The 15,896-nt window shown below is 35.3% G+C and overlaps 1 protein-coding gene across 1 annotated transcript; it reads right to left on the bottom strand.

The window, feature by feature from the left end:
• Window positions 1-462: 462 nt before the first annotated feature.
• Window positions 463-13,225, bottom strand: LOC150089440 (uncharacterized). The gene is made up of 3 exons (XM_090368600.1): window positions 13,004-13,225; window positions 4,748-5,577; window positions 463-983 (listed from the first exon to the last, which is right to left on the bottom strand). The coding sequence occupies exons 2-3, from the start codon at window positions 5,556-5,558 to the stop codon at window positions 463-465; spliced, it is 1,332 nt and encodes a 443-aa protein (XP_090224726.1). The 5' UTR covers window positions 5,559-5,577; window positions 13,004-13,225.
• Between the last annotated feature and the right edge of the window lie 2,671 nt (window positions 13,226-15,896).

Here is a 15,896-nt window from a genome sequence, read left to right as displayed (position 1 = left end):
TTTTTTTGTCGAAAATTCACTTTTTTAGCCATGTACAGAAGTGATACTTTAGTACGTAAAAGTCTACGTCTTCGGCATCTTGAAACTTATTATCTCTGTCTAAAGCATTTTTCTAATATTTAATAATTATTAAATATTCCCCAATTACAATCCGAAAGTAGTCCAGTATACAAATAACTAATAATTTTCTGCCTGTCAGTCAATGAAAGTTACACAAAATTTTCACTAAACTTTGTCATTAAGACAAAGTATAACATCCAGCAAATTATAGAATTATTAAATATTAATATTTAATTTGTCTTGGGCTGTGCCATAAATTTATATAATATTACTGATTGAAAATTACAGCTGACCTTGATACACCTAAACTTAAAGGTAAGTTTAGACATTTCAAGTTCAACAATAATTTTTAGTAACCAATGATTAAATGTCAAAAAAATGTTTTTAATAATTATTTGTTTTTCAAAATACTCCAGGTATTAGTTGATAACGGGAAATCTTACAATATTCTTTCCATGAACTGCCATATACTTTGCGGCATTTTTCTTCATCACGAAAACTGCGGTGTACCAGAAGAATTGTCAGAAATATCACATAACAATAGGGAAGAAGACTACTGAAATGTGATGGGATACACCACATGAAAGCTGCCAAGATCTCGAATATATAATTCATGTGTCGACTAATAGCCCAAAATCCAGATGCTAATAAGATGGCGGTCCTGGTCTTTCCTTCTCGATCCAAATATGTAGCTTTGATCACGCGAGCAGGTGCTCCCCAAATTTCGCACTTACCCTCAGTTCGACGTACCAACTGCCGCTGATAATCAACCCAATAATTGAAACTAATCATGGTTATTCCCACGATGATTAAAACCCCAAACTCCAGTGAAGTTATCTTCGGTGCATTTTCCACCATATAAAGGGTTGTTAAGCTGTAGAACATAGGTAGGAAAGCAATACATCCCCAACAGATGTAAAATCCTGAAAAAATAAATTATTTCAGTTTCATTATTACTGTGCTAAAATTGTTAAAATATCAACGCTATTAAACTATATAATTTATTATGCATTGTTCGTAACATATGTATGAATTAAATTGCAATTAACATTCCTAATCCTTTAAGAAAATAGCTGAGAATTTAGAGCAGATCCACGGAAGTTTTTTCGTTCGTAACTTTGAGAAATTTGACCAATAACCAGAATCAGAGTGAAGTATGACCAGACCTATGATGCTACAAGCAATGATCGCAGTAGCTATAATGTTGTCAGCATTAACTCTTTCTTAGGCACATAAATAAATAAATTTTCAGTTTATACTCCGGGAAGACCACACGGTCAGAGGAGTTCACAAAATGGATAGATTACAAGAAACAGCATCGTATTTAGAAGTCACGGGCTTGAACGCCGGTCACCCAAAGCACGTCTACTTATGTACCTTCGGTCAACGCGGTCAGTGGTCTGAGCATCCTTATCCGGATGGAACCACTCAATGTGTGGATTGTGATTCATCACTGCACAACACATAGACACCACGCTACATTATAACCTGAAGAACCTAATGATTTATGCAATTCTATTGCATCATGGTAGACAGTGACTTCTGATCGTTAGCAGCTACAAAGCTATGGATAATTACTCAATTATCCGCTTCCCTGATGCGTCCTTGACGGATCAGGGAAGCGGATAATTGAGTAAAATGGACAGGAAAATTACCTTTCTAAGATAGTTTGAAAATCACGTGCGAGCCAACAGCTACTAATCCACTTGACAAATACTGCAAATATAAATGAAATAAGGAAAACACCTCTTTGAAAGGAAGACAAGTCTTTTACTCATCCCATTCTGCTTCTTTAAAAAAAAAAAAACGCTGTCTTAAATTAAAAAGTGGTGAAACCCGTTGTGAAAGTAAAGTTTGTTTTCTGCTGTCACTATTAAGCCCATTGCACTAAGTAAGTTTTTCTTGCTGGCTAAAGTAAAAAAAAATATATGTCCTTCTTACTCAATATAATTCAATAATTTTTTTCACTTCTAAAATATAATCTAATTAATATCATAACTAAATTTATTTCCGTAATTCTTAATTAAATAAATGTATTTCATTTATTTAATAATAATTTTTATTTAATTCTGTCCCGGAAATAAAGAGAATGGTGTGTGCGTGCATGCGTGCGTGTGTCATAAGATGGAGAGATTACAATGGTGTGTGTGTGTGCGCGCGCGCGTATGAATAAACTTTCTATATACACTGGAAAACGTTAAACATGAAAAAATATTCTGATCGGCAAAATGCTATGTGATTTAATACATTTATTTTCTTTTACATGAAACAAAAAACGCTTAACATGAAAATATTTCGCATCTCAGAAGAACAAAAAAATATACCGGCCGCCGCGTCGTCACTAAATTTTTACTGTTTATGACTTTATCACTCAATTTTCTATTAATTAGGCCGACATCTGATAATAAACAATATAAATCAATAAATAAATTTTCTGTTTATACTCCGGGCCGACTACAGGGTCAGAGGAGTTCACAAGGTAGAGAGAGAGAATACAAGAAACTGCACCGTATTCAGTAGTCACGGGCTTGATAGTACAAGGATGCCGCACACCACCCTTATCATTTTAACATATTAACATTTTAATATTGCCTCTACCCGTCGCAGGGCAAAACATTTCATTTACAGTCTTGAAGTGAGGGACACGTACTGTATAAAGTGGTGAATTTCGTGTTTAGTAAAAAATCCGTAAATTTATTACCCTCAACTGTACAATGGAAAAATCAGGGCGTAAACAAAGCGCTATTTCGCTTAAAGTTAAAATGGTGTTTTGTAGGGGATTCTTCGAAAACAGACATTTGTAAAAAGTTCGGAATCGCTAACTTTACGTTGTCGGCAATCATAAAGAATAGAGACAAACTTACTGCAATGTTTCAGCGCAGTTCTGAGACCTAGCGCGTTTGGTTCAAACGAGCTAGGTCTCAGAATGCTCCAATATCTTGAGCATTCTGAGACCTAGAATGCTATATTCTAGGGACCTCTATTAATGGAAAAAGCGGATGTGTTTGTAATTCATATGGGATTAAATTCGTTGCGAATCCAGGCTGGTTGGAACGTTTCAAGAAAAGAAACGGCATCGTTTTTAAAAATGTTTGCGATGAAGCAAATCAAGTTTCACCGAGTATGACATCGGATTGGTGCAGTCTACATTGCCCACTATGCTTAAAGAATATAGTGCGAGAGATGTCTTTAACGCCGACGAAACGGGGTTGTTCTATCGCAGCTTACCCGATAAAACTTTATCGTTCAGCAGTGTTCTGGTGGCAAAAAGTCCAACGAGAGGATAACGATAATGGTGGCTTGCAATTCGGAGGGATCTGAAAAGCTGCCCTTATTCGTTATCGGGGAGAGTATGAATCCGCGCTGTTTTAAAAATGTTAAAAAAAAAACCGGTTGTGTACACAGAAAACAAGGCGTGGATGACCGCGACAACATTTACTGATTGGCTTTTGAATTTAGATAAGCGCTTTTTATGCAAAAAGTTGCCATGATTGTTGATAATTGTCCAGCTCACTCTGACGTGACATTAAAAGCTTATATTTTTGCCTCCAAACACTATGAGCATTTTACTTGTGATCAAGACATAATATAATCATGTCTTGATCACAAGACATAATTATCTTGATCACACATTTAAAATTTTATTACCGAAAACAATTGCTAAGAAAATATTTGGCCGCAATTGAAGCAAAAGATTTCTCTGTCAAGTTATTGGATGCATTGCATATGTTGCGCACTGCTTGGAATCTTGTAACGCCAAAGACTATCGAAAATTGTTTTTGTCATGCGGGATTTTCCAAAATGACGAATTTAATACCTACTCAAGAGTCTTAAGACAAAAAAGAAGCTGAACTGACATTCAGTGAAATGTTTGGGCATGTTTCATCTCTTTTAGAAAGTTCGGTATCTTTGGATGAATTTGTCGCAGTTGATGATACTAATTTGTGTACAACGCCGATTTTAACAGATAGAATTATTTTGGATGTCGTAATGGCGTACGGAAGTGGGTCCCGTGGTTGAAGATATTGATGGTAATGTAGACAATGACATCGATTTGTTAGTTACATCAGAAATGCGAAAATTGATAAAAAGTATGCGCAGATATTATTTAGATGTACATTCGAGTGGTGAAATGAACCAAATAATGGACAATAATGAACAATTTGTAGATAATAAGATGATAAATAACACGGTGCAAAAAAAGATAGATTTTTTTACAAAAAATAATTAGAATTTTTTTTTTAATTTTTACATATTGTATGTGTTTTTTTTATCTGATGAAGTCAATGAACATGTTAAGTGTTAATAAATTGTTTTGTAAAATGTCCCTTGTGTAGTGCATAAAATGTTAACTTGTTTAAACTTTCTATCTTAACTCTTTTGATTATTACGACATCAAAAACATTGGTGAGTTTTTTTTTTGTTTGTTTACTTCTTTTAACACGAAAAAATATTTCTGTCCCCATGGTTTCATGTTAAACGATTTCCACTGTATTTTTTTAGCAAAAACACTGTATTTTTTTAGCTAAAAGTGGTACAGCGCACATTTAACCAAGAAATGTATTGCCGATGCCCTGTTATCACATAGTCAGATAACTAAGAAAACGCAACTACTCTATATATATTTTGACAACATGTATGAATGTAACCAAAAATTTTGACTTTAAACATACCAGATAACACTTACCTGCTCTATCCAAAATAATATCCAAACTCTTCATATAGCCTTCCTCCCACCAATAGAATTTGCAGATATAGATGGTCTGCAATATTGCTGTGGCAGCCATCGCCCAGTTCCAACCAAACTTTTCCGTTTGAGCTTTCCAGCATACTAGTACTATTAACTGCCAACTTAGCATTCCAAACCTACAATTGGTCCACATCTTAATGTCAAAATTACGACTTAGGCGTGGATAGAGCTCTGTACCCCAGTAAAAGTCAAATATGGGATTACCTGATGATTTCCTGTCTCCTGATGACGGAGCTATCCACCCTTTAAATAATAAGAATACACAGAATACAACACCAAACACTACTAGTGTCCCAGTAATAGCAACCATTTTTGTATATAGATACCATGCCGACACTGGAATAGGAGAGAAGAATAAAAATCCAACCATCATCATGGACACCATGTAATATCGAAATCCCGAATCTCTGTACTCAGGACAGAATCCTGTTATTGTTGGAGGACCATAATATTTTCTTCCTTTAAGAAAGAGAATAGACATGGCTGCCCACGCTGCCACAATGAAAACGCAAGTCCATGATGTTGAGTCTCCTATTCCTGCTGCTCTCCAAGCCTCTTGCCAGAAATGACATGGGTTCTTTGACGCCTTATTAAAATTGCTCTTCTTCGAGACCACAAAGTATGTGGTGCAGACAATCAAATTTGGAGCAAAGAACAGCAGAAACAGAGGAGCGATGGTTTCCCTGACTATTATATCATATAAACTCTTTAATGGTAAACCCTTTTTATCTCCACTTGTAGATGCCATCTTCTAACTCTGCTTGCTCCTAGAAGAAAGATTATATTTTATAATTGTAAAAATTATCATACAAAAATATAAACGCTATTGGTCAACAAGAACATATTTTGAAAAGAAAACATGATGTCATTTGATTGACAAAATTTGCAATTTTCAATTATAGAATATATAGTCCCCCACTGGAGCCTTCTAATATAATGCTATTCATTTCAATTGTATTTTTAAGTTTTCCAGCGTATGCGATTGTAGCACGGTATATCCAGCCGTTCAAAGAGCCCCAGAACCAAAAGTCACAGGAGTTCAAATACAATTTGGAAAATGAGGCCACAAAACACACAAATTCAGCACGATTAACTATAGTAGTAGACCGTAATGTCATTTTTCCACATCTTATTTTTTCCAGTAGTAAAAATGAGATGGCCAAATTTTCCTACTGGAAAAATGAGATGGCCACGATAATGGAATCCCACCACTCAGCGTCATAATGTTGTTGAAGTTTGCAAGCGACAAAACTTTGCACTATCTGTAACGTGAAGAAGTACAGTCATTCATAAACAGAGGCTTAATTAGAATTTCCCGAGCTATGATCAGAAATGCGCATTTTATTTTCACTATTTTTTATCAAATAATGAAAATTTAATTGAAAAATAAAATAAAAATAAAATTTAATAACTAAATCAATTTATTTAATTATTCAACAATGATTATTAATTAATTATAATACAATTATAATTTAATGTTTTAAATAATTAATTATAATATTAAATTATTAGTATGAATATTGGCTTAAAGCACAAAGAAGCCTCGCTTTTAATGTATAGCAAAAAAAAAGTTTATTAGGTACATCCACCCCTTGTCATGAAATGGAGCACTCCAATAACAGTACCGCGTGTACGTACCAAGCAACATAAAGCAGGTAGCCAGGAATACACACAGGAATTTGTATGTGGGCTGGCCTAATAGGCAGCTGACGAGTCGTCATGAGAAGGCGTGAAATAGGACATGCTCTTTGAGTAGACCGGGGTTCAAGCTCTTGATTGTTAAATACGGTCGATGTGCAAACCCCCTGGACCAGCTTGGAAAATTATGGTCCATGCCCTCAACGTGACTTCATGAGGAGGCCTCATCCAGCAGTGGATTGACAATGGCTGCAGATTTATTATTATTATTTTTTTTTTGTCATAATAGATAATATAGAAGCAATATGGAAAAAAGTGCGGAAAAAAGAGAAAAGAAACTAATAAGTAAAAGAGGAAAGAAGTAGAAATATATACAAATCTATTATTGTATATTATGCGACGTGTTGTTGGATATTGCATATGCAGGCATTTACGTTCGCAGTCATCTATTTACATATACATTCACGTAAATGTATATATACACACAGATATACAATGTGCAATCATTAATATCTAAGCACCAGTCCGTGGATAGTTGCTCACGTTGTTCTACCCAAGCACCACAAGTCAGACCACTATGACGTAGCCGAGTGGTCAGGAGCGTAAGTGCAGTAGCACGCGCTCTTAGAGTGGACCGCGGTTCAAGCCCGTGACTGCTAAATAATTAACGTTTATATTGATGATTTATTGTAAACTCCACTAACCTGGTGGTCGTGCCGGAGTATAAACAAGAACATTATACACTGAGTGATCACTGAATTATGACCACCTACCTAATACTTCGTAGGTCCTCCTTTTGCCCAGTACAGCAGTTATCCGACGTGACATTGATTCAACATGTCAGAAGCGTTCGGGAGGTACGGCCAACCAAGCTGTGTGTAATGCGGCCAGCAATGCAGATATGGAGGTGACTGGTGTATCCAGACGGCTGATATGCCTTTCCATAGTGTCACACAAGTACTCTATGGGATTGATATCGGGAGAGTTCGGAGGCCAATCGATATACTGGAAGTCAGAACTGTGTTTCTCAAACCATTCCTGCACAACAAGTGCCCAATGGCTCGGCGCATTGTAATCTTGGAAGACACCGTCGCTATTCGGAAAAAAATGTAACATAGCGGGGTGTACACAGTCAGCAAGCAGTTGACGATAGTGGAGACCACTGATACGTTGTTCCACATGCACCAGGGGTCCAAGTTCCTGCCAGTGAAACATGCTCCACACAATACAACCGCCTCCATCGGCCTGCACTTTTGATACCATACATGATGGATGAAGAGCCTCATGTTGTTGACGCCAATTCCGTACACGACCATCCACGGTGTGGAGTAAATCACGTGACTCATCCGAGCAGCACACCTTCTTCCAGTCTTTTACGCCAGTGAACCTTGGCTAGGAGAGGATGCCGTAGGGGTCGTCTGCTGGTATAGCCCATATGTGCGACGCATGGTCATGCCAGATATTGTTCCGGGTTGGCCCATGTTGTATTGGGTAGTCAACTTTTCAACGGTGCTACGCCTGTTGAAAAGTTGACTACCCAATGAAATGAAAACAATCAGAAAAGGGAGGTGCCGTCACCTGTAAATTATCGCCGTGTTCGTCGGTTTCATCGAAGTACCTGCCGGTGTTTACTATACAGGGCTTCAGCCAATATCACTGTGTAATTATTTACCTGCGTTTATATAGGCCACTTAGGAAAAGGCCTTTTGCTTCGGGTTCCATAATACATGAGGAATACTGCTGCATCCGAAACAGCAGGACTAAAATATTTAACTGAAATATTTACAAACTATACAAATATTTAAAATATATACAAAATGCTAAACTACACTATTTACAAATATAGAATATTCATTAATATACAAAAAAAAAACGTTACAATGGAACATCAAATGTAAAACAGTGAATCACACATATTTAGAGGGGATTGTTTTGTAAATTTTTTTTTTTGGCTGATACTGCATAAGCTCATACGCTTGCTTTCTTGCATCACATGCCACTACTGCTACTACTACTACATGCACGAAGTTGGTGAAGGTTATGGAGGCAGTTGTCAATAATTAATTGCATTTGTAATGACGTAATTGCCTCATCCTCTTCTCCCATTGGTTCGAATAAATATCACTAGGAGGAAAACTTTTTTAATGTATAGATAATAAATAATAATTGCCGGATTACTGTTGGTCCGATTTTAATTAAATTTAGCAAATCGTTCTAAAAGAGCCAAATATAAAATTAAGAAAGTTCATCCACTGCGAGTCGAATTTATTACATACAGACGGACGGGGTACTATTTAGACGTAAGGAAGTATTAAGTACAGAAAAATGCAAATAAACTATATTCTGAAATATTCCCAACAACCTTGTGGAGGATAGATGTTATATCCGCTTCCCATCACTCTTGTTTAAAAATCTAAAAAAAAAAATGAACTATTAATGTGCAACATTCTGGAAATTATCATTGTTTCCCCGTTTCGAAATGTAACCAACAACCTTTCGGGATGGGAGATATATGTCTCTCAGCAATGCCCGTTAACACCTGTCTTGGTGCAGAGAACAGACGCACTGGATATTACAACAGTGACAGAAAGTGACGAATCATGCTACACAATCCAGGCATGTGATCAACGTAGGTGGTAATGGAGTACTGTATACCGAAAGAACAGATTCATTCAGATTGTGCTGCACAAATAATGAAGTTCAGTGGTGGTAATGGGTAGCATACTGGCATGTTTTACGATAGTACACTGCAAGTTTTTAGTATGAGGGCACTACAATTGTTCCAGAATATTCCGAATGTGTTCAGTTGGATTCAGATCTTAGCTTTTCGCAGGAAATGGCAGTTTAACTACATTATTCTCCTCAAAACACTGTGATGGTTTGTGATATGGAGGGTTGGAAGACTGGTCATCTGGCAAATGCCAGAAGGGGCCTTCTCCTAATATATCAGTGAACCGACTCTAGTGGAAACACAAATTAATATTAAATGTCTAAAAATATTTTTTATGATCATTACAATTTCTCTTTACAAATTAATATAAAATATTAATTATTTCTGGGCAAATTATTTAGTTTTCCGGTTATTCATGCACGATTTTTCAGTTTGGTTTTCTTTTAATTTTCATAACTTTATGAATTTATTAAAGACTTATAAAGCAGAACGATTTTTTTAATTGAGACATTCTTCGAGTTGTGTTTTTAGCAGCCTGTTTTTAAGTTTTTTACTGTTCCTTTCAATTAACGGAGAGTAAGAGATTATTACTACACGATTTCTTGTTATTATCAATTATCATGACTTTAAAATTAAAAATAAATTTTAATTATCGGTACCGAAAATCACACTATTCCCCATTTCTTGGCCGGTTTACTTTAAATGTCAGGATCGATTTTTTGCCACAGTCTGTTACTGGTTGCATTCCTAGTTTCATCGATGATAACCAGTGGAGTAAATCCTCGGAGGATTACCGATGTACAGTTAAATATAAATAACCATATTAGCAATTTATTTTGCACTCATTCCCGCAAACCAAAGAGTCGACCTCGATCACAGTATTGTACTGTAATAATACTATCATTAGCTATTGGATCTGTTAGTTATCATATAATCATTTGGTGTGACACCGGGGTAATAAAGATCATGCTCTTTAATAAAATTAAGAATAAGAGTTCTCCCTTTAATAAAATTAAGAATAAGAGCTCTCCCTTTAATAAAATTAAGAGTTATTCTTATTCTAATAAGAATAAGAATAACTCTGTAACTCAATGTAGGTTTATTGACTTATAAGTGAGTAATTGAAGGTTCATTCGAATAATATATCCATAAGTCCGAGTCAAGGCTGGCTCAGAGAGCCACATATTCAGGTATAAATCAATTCTCTTTCTATTTTCTTTGCCTTGAAAATTCGTGTTTAAAGTATAAGTCGATCTCCCTACCCCCATCCTTTTTTTTAACGGTGATATTTCTCATTTCGCGTAGTTGTGTATAACAAAAAAATCTACATTAAGAACTACTGGGTACGTTTTAAGTCAATTGCTTCTTCTCCTTCTTTTAAAAGTTTGCACTGCATTTTAAATATACACATATAAAATTATAAAGAAAGCAATGAGCCAAGTCAAGAGACCAAAACGTACAAGCATAAGTGACGATGTGATTTCATTCTGTAACAGGGCCATTCCTCTTTGCCTGCTTACTACTGTACTACAATGTTTTTCCTGGTTTTTCTGTAAACCAGGAAATGTCCAACCTTTTTTTTAATTGGAGCCAAAACAGATAAAATGCTGAAGATCGTGGGCCATGAGAACACTTCCTTACACTAATCACGCAAATTACATGACCAAACCATCTCAGTCTGTTTTTCTCGATCATTTCTTGTAATCGTTCTTCTCCAATTTTCTCCCGAATGGCCGCATTTCTTATTCTACTCCTCCTGGTCTTTTCACACACCTTTGCTTGCATTCTGATAATATCATTCTCTTGCATTACCCATGATTCTGATCCATAGATTATCATTATTGGTACATAATAAGCTCTATAGAACTTATTATGTACGAATACCATCTTGTGCTTCTCAGATACTTCCTTTCTCCAAACTAGATCTTTTACACAGTTATAAAACATTTGTCCTTGGTCTCTTTTACTATCTCCTTATCAATTCTCCTTCTTTATCTACAATACTCCCTAAATATTTGAAACTATCCACTTCTTCTCTCTCTTCTTTGCCTCAATAAAGATGTTAATCTCCTCTCCTCCCCTCCCTACTTCCTTGTCATTCTCATTGCGTTTCTCTTGGAATCACTAAACTTTCATTTGTATTTCTTTGCCCCTCCACCCAGCCTTCCACCTGCTTTTGTGTCTCCTCCTCCCCATAAATCAACAAATCATCATCACTTTCATTTTTATTGTCCCAATCTTTTTTTATTATTATTTTTTATTTTGTTTTGTGTCAGATTTTAAGTTTTTATTGTTGTTTATTTCCAATAAAACTCTTTCAATGTATGAAGTTGTTTTATATGATTCATAGATGAAAATTTAATTGTTAAAATGAAGGGTGCATTTATTTTTGATCCAAATGACATCATTAGTAAACATTAGGAATCATAAGTAATTACGCGATTTCATGATGGGCAAAAATTCATTTATTATTTTAGGGAGTTTGCTTATCACAAGGTTTGAGAACCCCTACTGCACACATTATAAAGAATATGCATATATGAATACGTTCATATATGTAAAATAAATATTCCAAGATGTCATTCAAATTTTTTTTTGGTATCCCCACTCCATCCCCCGACTAGAAAATTATCTGCAGATGTGCCTAACTGTCAGTACTTACACCCATAGTCGTATTTTCCGTTAGCGACTTCAGGCACTGTGCTTAGGGCCTACGAAAAAACACAATTCACACTGAATTCAACAATTTTATTAAAACAATAAAATTCTAAAAACCAATTTTTAAACAGATTTCTAAAATAAATTCTTTCTTCGGCTTTTTCTGTTAGTAAAATCAAAACGTCATCAGAGTTCATATTGCAAGTAAGTTAGTGCTGGAATAGTGTTGTAAAAATTAATTCAAAACCAATTTTACAGAAACTCTTCCGAATTTATTAAAAAACAAAAAATTACATTTACCGCAAGAACATTTTAATATATTTGATAAAATGTAGTGAGGCCTCAGAATGAAGAGTAATTCGGCCTAGGAATGCCAAACGAAGAGTACCTAGGGGACACCAAAAGACGACCCTGCCTAGACTTGTATAAATATCGTTGTTGTCTATGCTCCATTCTACCAATAATTAATCATCGGTACCTTATAAATTTTGAATAATTATCGAGAAGCTAATATATTTATATAATTGGATCAAGCAGTGACGCCCAACCTTTTCTTGTAAAAAAACAAGTAATGAAATAATTAAAAATATGAAAATATAAAAATAAAAAAAATATGATATAATTAAAATAAATTAATGCGCACGGAAATGGTCAAGTCTGGAGTAATAGCAGGTTGGTGGTAATGAAATAGGTTTACAGATTAAGAAAAAGAAAACAGGTAATTTTGTGTGTAAAAATTAGATAAATATGCAATGCTTGCATATTTATCTAATTTTAAACATAAAATTACTTCTTTTCTTCATTTTTTTTCAACCTTAATATATATATATATATATATATATATATATATATATTAAGGTTGAAAAAAAAAAAAAGTAAATATATATATATATAAACAAACCAAACCAAACTTTATTAGTGATTTCTTTTTTGCTTTGTAAAGCAAAAAAAATCACAAATAAAATTTGCAGTGATCAGGCCTATGTTTACAAAATTTCGCGCAATCCTTTAAAAACACTTGTGGCACCATGGCTAGACTTCTCCAGCCATGGTGAAAAAGAAATCATTTGATCCACAGCTTCACATCAGTTAGCCTGCTTTATAAATTACGTGCCTTAAGTTTTTTGAAGGAGGGAGGACTGAAATCACTATAACTTATCAAAATGAACAAATGAGGAACAAGGACAATTTATACGGTTCCTACGTAACGCTGAAATCAAACTTACCAGACAGTGAGTGATGTACACGTCTCCTTCGAAATGATCGCCTATCCGTTGCTATAGTAATATCATTTCGCCACGCTTCTCTTCTAGAGCCGAACAATAATGGTAACGGTCCTATCACTGTTGTGACCTTGAATGCAACAACGAACATCTGTAGGCACAAGGTGCATTATGGGCTGTACGTCGGTTCATACTACGAGACAGTGATAAGCTAAAAACGATAGGTTGTCAGTAACAGTTTCAAATGTTACTAATGATGTTTTATCGTGATTGTCGTACAGTTATTTCACCATAGATAATTGAGGAAAGTATTGCTGAATATATTTTCGTTTCTTATTCACTATACAGAAATGACATTCCTACTCACTTTTCCTCAACTTTATATTACTTCGTGATTAGCTTGAGATTAATACAGATGAAAATTGGTAGAACTTTCCCCCATCTTTAGTAGACTTTTTTTGTCTACTGAAATACTCTGCTGGAAAAAGAATACGCTTTACATTTTCTAAATAATAATAATAATAGTAATAACTAGGGGGCTCCGCCCCCTGCTCGCCAACCTCCGCGCATGCTTTGCTTTTCTACGTAATATGTAGAGGTATGACGGAGTACGTCAAATCTTTTCTACGTAAAAGACACCTGTTGAAACGCACTGATCTAATCAGGAAATGACCTATGTAATTATTTACCTGTGCATTTGTAGTGCGCGGCATTCTCAAGGTCGAATAAATATCACTATGTAATTATTTACCTGCGTTTACATAGGACACTTAAGAAAAGGCCTGGTAAAAATTCAGACCTTGGGTACCACTCCATACTTCAACTAGAAGTCAGGTGCCACGTTTAGCCCAGCCCCCTTTCAGCCTAGGTTGACATGCCTAGGGTGTTTATCCCCGAACTTGGCGCTGTATTAAAATCTGGAACTCGTTTTCATATTTTAAAACAGCGGGATTGGGGAGATAAACACCCTACCTAAGCTAAGCACCCCCTTCCTCGAAGACACAAAACAATCAGAAACAAAACGCATTCACAATAATCACCCAATCACAGAACTCGACCGTTCTACGACCGGAGACAAGTGGTACCCAAATACATAATAGATTTTAGCCAAAGGATTTTTGCTTCGCGTTCCATAATGCATGAGGAATATTGTTGCATCCGAAAGAGCAGGATTAAAATATTAAACTGAAATAATTACAAACTATACAAATCTTTAAAATACTTACAAACTACAAATCTTTAAAATATTTACAAAATACTAAACTATTTACTAATACACAATATTCATTAATATACAAAAAAACGTAACAATGGAACATCAAATGTTAGTGAAGCACGTGCATGTGCACGAGGTTGGTGAAGTTATGGACGCAGTTGTCAATAATTAATTGCATTTGTAGTGACGTAATTGCCTCGCCCTCTTCTTCCATTGAAGTTGTTTTATATGATTCATAGATGAATATTTAATTATTAAAATTAAGTGGTGCATTTATTTTTGACCCAACTCTAACCCAAATGACATCATTAGTAAACATCAAGAATCATAAGTAATTACGTGATTTCATGATGGGCAAAAATTGGCTCGAATAAATATCACTAGGAGGAAAACTTTTTTTAATGTATAGAGAGATAACACCCACTGCACATCAGATAAGTGCATGCAAATACAAGGGATAGTCAAGATCTGTGCAATCAGGAGTGCGCGCAAGCTTGTTATTAGATCTTTGAAACAAGCTGGTTAGGATAGTTAGTTAATTAAATATTATGAACAGTTGAGCTCAGCAAACCCATTTGTTAATTATATGCCCATCTAGCAAATGAGGAACGAGGACAATTTGTACGGTTCCTGCGTAATGCTGTCATATAGCAACCCTAGAATTGGCTGACTAATAGCAACTGTAGTGTATAACACTACACCACCTGATATTGCACTACCTCGAATGAGAAACGCTTCCCCAATGGAGGAGACTAATACCACTACCCACAGGTAGTACCGCTGAAAATAAGTAACCTTAGTACATTAGTCTTCCCCACTGGAGAAGCGTTGCTCATTTGAGGTAGTGCAATATCAGGGCAACTCGTTGTGAAGGCCTTCACAATATGAGATATGACAAAAACGATGCCATTTCACCCACTTCGGTGATTTACTATGAACTAACATGATGCTATGCACTAACTTGTTCGATTAGTGAATTTTCCGTAGTCTGAGGCTTTTAGCCTTAAAATCTTTTTAGTGGTATTCACAGCAACGATTAAATGGCATTGGCGTGCGTTGTGTGGAGCTAAAGGCAGCAGCAGCATAAAAGTTTGCCAAAGCATTTAAAGTTACACAATTTTACTTGCAGTTCAGAATGGCTCTAGTAATTTAGACACAATATCACTAATAGAAAAAATTGTGGTGATTCCCTAAGACCTAAGTAGTGGTGTTGAGCGATTTAGAAAAAAATTAAATGAAATAATAATAAAATCAAGACAAAACTTGACAGTTTCTTCAAACCTGCATTATTCAAAAACAACTACAACTTCTGAGTCTTCTATCGATGGATAAATTGTATTGTTTTTTCATGGTTTTTAAATAAAGGTTCTATAGTGATATTTTTTTATTTATTTTTATCTGCGCTACATCAGTAAATTTTCCAATTTGTTTTCTAATTTTTTTTTTTTTTTTTTGTCTTTTAGGGCTATCTTTTGCTTCACTAATCCGGATTACCCTCAATTAATCCCGGTTAGCAAGTTTTACTGTATATTTTTCCCATTTACTGAGACTCTGGGAGGAAGGGTATTCCTCCATCTCCTGGATCCGTCACTGCAGCAGAAATCAACAGACGTCAACTATTAACTATAATATAGCAAAGACGTGCGACCCAATTTGGCCACAGTAGCCCTTGTTTATTTA

Source organism: Mastigoproctus giganteus, chromosome 2, assembly GCF_048544385.1.
Source record: "Mastigoproctus giganteus isolate SK-2022 chromosome 2, ASM4854438v1, whole genome shotgun sequence".
Classification (NCBI taxonomy): Eukaryota; Metazoa; Arthropoda; class Arachnida; order Uropygi; family Thelyphonidae; genus Mastigoproctus; species Mastigoproctus giganteus.
This window is presented reverse-complemented; position numbering and strand designations above follow the sequence as displayed.